This window comes from Mchenga conophoros, linkage group LG3, assembly GCF_057382185.1.
Source record: "Mchenga conophoros isolate Kocher_MC1m ecotype Shallow Benthic linkage group LG3, M_conophoros_male_GT1.1, whole genome shotgun sequence".
In the NCBI taxonomy this organism is placed as follows: domain Eukaryota; kingdom Metazoa; phylum Chordata; class Actinopteri; order Cichliformes; family Cichlidae; genus Mchenga; species Mchenga conophoros.
Genome location: NC_140528.1, coordinates 77,725,347 through 77,729,528, shown reverse-complemented (window position 1 = coordinate 77,729,528; position 4,182 = coordinate 77,725,347). Strand labels below are relative to the sequence as shown.

General features: G+C 36.4%; 1 protein-coding gene across 1 annotated transcript; it reads right to left on the bottom strand.

Annotated features, from left to right (window-relative positions):
* Positions 1 to 647: 647 nt before the first annotated feature.
* Positions 648 to 3,112, bottom strand: LOC146580601 (uncharacterized). The gene is made up of 6 exons (XM_085269634.1): positions 3,039 to 3,112; positions 2,618 to 2,962; positions 2,195 to 2,527; positions 1,388 to 1,513; positions 1,272 to 1,294; positions 648 to 1,124 (listed from the first exon to the last, which is right to left on the bottom strand). Exons 1-6 carry the CDS (start codon positions 3,079 to 3,081, stop codon positions 1,008 to 1,010), a joined length of 987 nt encoding a protein of 328 aa, XP_085125760.1. The 5' UTR covers positions 3,082 to 3,112; the 3' UTR covers positions 648 to 1,007.
* Between the last annotated feature and the right edge of the window lie 1,070 nt (positions 3,113 to 4,182).

Here is a 4,182-nt window from a genome sequence, read left to right as displayed (position 1 = left end):
CTTCCAGTTGATATTTTCTGCAGGCAAGTACGTACAAAATGCTTTACAGAAAGGTTCAAAATTATGATTCCCTGACAATTACAGAAGCCCTGAGCAAATTTAAAGTTCATGACAGCAGGTAGTAAACAAATGAGCTTCTATTATGGCTGGTCTCCTGGTGGAAACACACGTTTTCCTATATCCTGCTTAAGGGTATACCTCTCATGGCTGTACACACTACATCACTGGATCTCATTACTGTCAAAAACCAGCCAAGGACTGGTCAGGGATACAAACACAGTCCTATCACTGCCATCTTAACCTTCTGTATCTGTTCATGACTCTGTTTAACTTAAAATATTATATTGATTATAGAAGAAGGGTGTTATCGTTGGTGAGTGTAGGGTTTTTCCAAACATGAACATTTTTGTTGTAAAACATTTTACAGAAAAGATGCTCACTTAAAACATTCATATTAATCTGAAGAGAAAAGAAGGGAGGAATCTACATTTTAATATATTGTCATGTATGATATAAGTCACAACACATTTCTCTGAATTAAAATATTTTTTTTGTTACACTAGTCAGTGTAATTTCTTAACCAATAGCCTTGCTGCCAAATACAAACCTACAGCAAACATCACATAGCAAAGTGTTCTGCAGGACAATTTGTGAAATGGAAAGTATTTCAGTCCAAACATAAAAGTATATCAAAACAGTACATTTGGTTTTCACAGTGCAAGGCAGAGTAAATAACTGAAGACTTATACATGCCATTAGTGAGAAGCTGGTTGTTAAATGTGACAGTCCATGAAAAGCATGCTGGTTTTAAAATCCGAAGGATACAAAAATATGAATTTAGCTTACAAAGAGGTGAAGTTGAGGAAATGTTCTAAACTTCTTTGATTATAGTTTGAATGCTTGTATGCACCACTGAACAGAGATATACTACCTATGAGGGTTGCAAGACATTCGTAATTTGTCATAGCTTGGTCGTATTCCCATGATGAAACTTTGATGTTCTGTTGTCAAGGTTTGAGTGTAGAGTAAATTACAGCGTCTCCATTGGCTTTTACTGTAGGTTGTCTGGGCCTGATACTATTGTGAGCCAAACACACAGATGTATAGACGACTGTATCACCAGTCTGTGAAAAAAGGAATTTCCAATAAATAAATATATAATAAATATAGTCATGTCCTGACGAACAAATTAAAATATGTGAAATAATCTATTGCTGTTTGATGACTGGGATAGGCTGCCATGAGGTGGATGGACTAAGACAAACTCTCACCTGACCGCCTTCATCGGCTGCTTCTGTGGAAAAACAAGCATTAAAAGATACCTATAGTTAGTAGTTACTGCAGAATAACAGAATGTGGATCTCATCCTGCATAAAGTTTTACACACCTGCAGATTTCTTCATTCTTGTCTTGCAAAATGTCACTACAAGGAGGAGCGTCACAGTTCCAAGAACCATGTTTGACAGCATCAGTGCAATAACGGTCGGACTCAGTGATATGCCTTCAGTGTCTGCTGTAAACATGATACATGATTTAACATTTAATAAACACACATTTACTGATTTAGACAACACTAATTGCGATTAACTGGATTTAATGTAGAATTTGGCTACTTACTTTTACCACAAGCATTTTGTTTTCTGCACAAATGGGTCAACAAAGTCAGACAGCAGTGAAACAGATAAAGATAAATGAAGTATATGGTATATTTAGATTTTTGTTTTTTTTACCACTTGCTGTGACAACGTGCAAAGTGAAAACCTTATCTCATCTCTGATCTCTTCAAAGCTACCAGATTTTCTTGACAAACACTTACATGAAGAAGATGATCTGCCACTTGACTTGAATGGGTGGTTTGTGGGTTTTTTATTTTTAATGCGTTTAATTAGATCTGACTTTCTGTGGACACCGTACGTACTTCACATTGCCTCAGTTAAAAATAAATAAATTTAAAAAACTGAACTGATCGGTTTTTCACCCTCCCATTTATATATGTTAAGGTAAATACTTTAAAAATATTTTTTACAAATAATCAGGTCGCAAAATAGTTTTTGCAAATTTGGACTTTCTGTTTCAGTGAAGGTTTTCTAACTTTTTAACAATTTGTCAACTGCACTTTGAAGAAAAATATTTCAATACCTTTGAACTTTAAAGTGAAAGTAAAAACTTTAAAAATGCACTGCTAGTGTCTTACCATTATTGATTGTTGTCCCATTTCCAAGCAGTATTTGTCCACATGTATTGACAGCACAGTAGTAGACCCCAGCGTCATCACGGCTCCTGACGACAAAGTTGTACACGCAGGTAGTTCGTCCTCTGTCAGTTCTCTGGGAGATGTTGTTCTTATTGTCAGAGCAAGAAATCATCTCTGGAGCAGAACCATCCGAGTTTTTCAGCCACATGAAACTAGTGAGTTCTGCTGTGCATTGAGCAGAGTGAACAGAACAGCTGAGAGTCACAGAGTCTCCGGACCTCACTGACTTTGATTCTGGCTGCTGGCCGACAGAGTCGCTGATTGTCTTTGCACCTTGGAAAACAAACCATTTGGACTGTGATTGTTAGCACTGTGTTCATATTCAGTTGAAATTATGTGAAATGCAAACATGTCCAAACATACCTGTCAACATCAGAAATGTTCCTGACCCAAACTGAACCTCACTTATGTGTAAGACTCCACAGAAGTATGTTCCAACATCTTCCCATGATGTTTTATTTATGGTCAGATGATTGTTAGTCATGTCAAATTTAACTGAAGAACGGTTAACAAATTCATCACTGAACTCTCTCACATTATAGTAAGAATCAGCTTTTACCACCAGCTGTAGTTTCCTCCCTGTAGTCACCTTGTACCACACGGTTTTCTTTGATGCGCTCTTTACAAAGCATTTAATAGTAGCTGAGTCGCCAATCTTCACTGTTTTCAAAGATTCAGGCTGAGAGACGTCACTTAACTGTGCTGCACCTGAAATAATTCAGACAGACTCAGTTTCACACAAATGAAGATCAAAAGTTTACACAAGTCAATTTATTTTACTTACATAAAGAGCAGATCAGGAAAACGTTCACAAAGGACATCTTCATCTTGTCTCCTTCTTCAGTAGAGAAGTCCACACCTAATGAAGCAGCAGTATACTTCTCAGATTTAAAAACGCCAGCTTGTCCTACATTTTGCCACATCTGACAGGTCTGATTGGTTCATCACCATCACACTGCAGAACATGATTGGCTCTGTCGAGTAAAGTGGCGTAATGAGAGAGATTGAGGTCCCCTGGCCGTCCCCTGCCATCAAAGCTGAGGGGTAAAAGGACTTGACATTCAGCCTTCTGAATAGAATAGAATAGAATAAACCTTTATTATCCCATCAAATTTGTTGAAAAATGTGTTGTGTAAACATCAGAGAGCTACAACAGAGCTTTTTCCTCCAGTTTGTTGATCATCTTTATTCTTAGTTAAAGACAAATAAAAAATGTAAGTGATCAATATGCAGAGAAATGCAGTTTAAGTTGTGGAAATGTCTGTTCTAATGTTTAGAGTTTTGTGTGTAGACATGAGCCATAATCAATCTTTTGTATTCATGTGCTGGACTGAGAAGATAAGTGCTGTGTTGCCAATCTGTCATTATACTTGTGAACAGGGTTAAACACAAAATTATGGTTGTGCTCAATAGTAATCAGAAAATATTTGGTTAAAGATAATTATGTTTAAGTTGACAATTTTATATTGTGAAAAACTAATTATTATTTTAAGGACAGGCTGTGCTGAAAGCCTGTGTACAAAATGCCTTCAGACATGTTTGTGTGTGTGTGTGTGTGTGTGTGTGTGTGTGTGTGTGAGAGAGAGAGAGAGAGAGAGAGAGAGAGAGAGAGAGAGAGAGAGAGAGAGACTAAATGAGAGTGCACACAGGACATTCTGATCTCCGAATGTCTCAACTTTAAAGTGTATGATTTAGTAAAAAGGGGATTATATTGAGTAAATTGTCACTGAGAAACAGTTTTCAAGAGAAAACGTATTTGGATTAAAAAGGACTACGATAAAGTGAATGTTAAAAATGAAAAGTGAAGCTTATTCAGATATGATTGAATGTTCAAAAGTAACTGAACTGTCCATATTAAAAGACATAATAATAATAAAAAATTTTATTTAAGAAAGCATCTTTCAAAAAACTCAAGGACACTGTACACA

Excerpts from the sequence above, each read along its gene's own strand:
- LOC146580601 (XM_085269634.1), bottom strand. The coding sequence starts at position 3,081 with ATGAAGATGTCCTTTGTGAACGTTTTCCTGATCTGCTCTTTAT. Across the intron at positions 2,963-3,038 it reads TTTCCTGATCTGCTCTTTAT|GTGCAGCACAGTTAAGTGAC; the intron begins GTAAGTAAAATA and ends GAATTATTTCAG. Across the intron at positions 1,514-2,194 it reads TGGGACAACAATCAATAATG|CAGACACTGAAGGCATATCA; the intron begins GTAAGACACTAG and ends TCATGTTTACAG.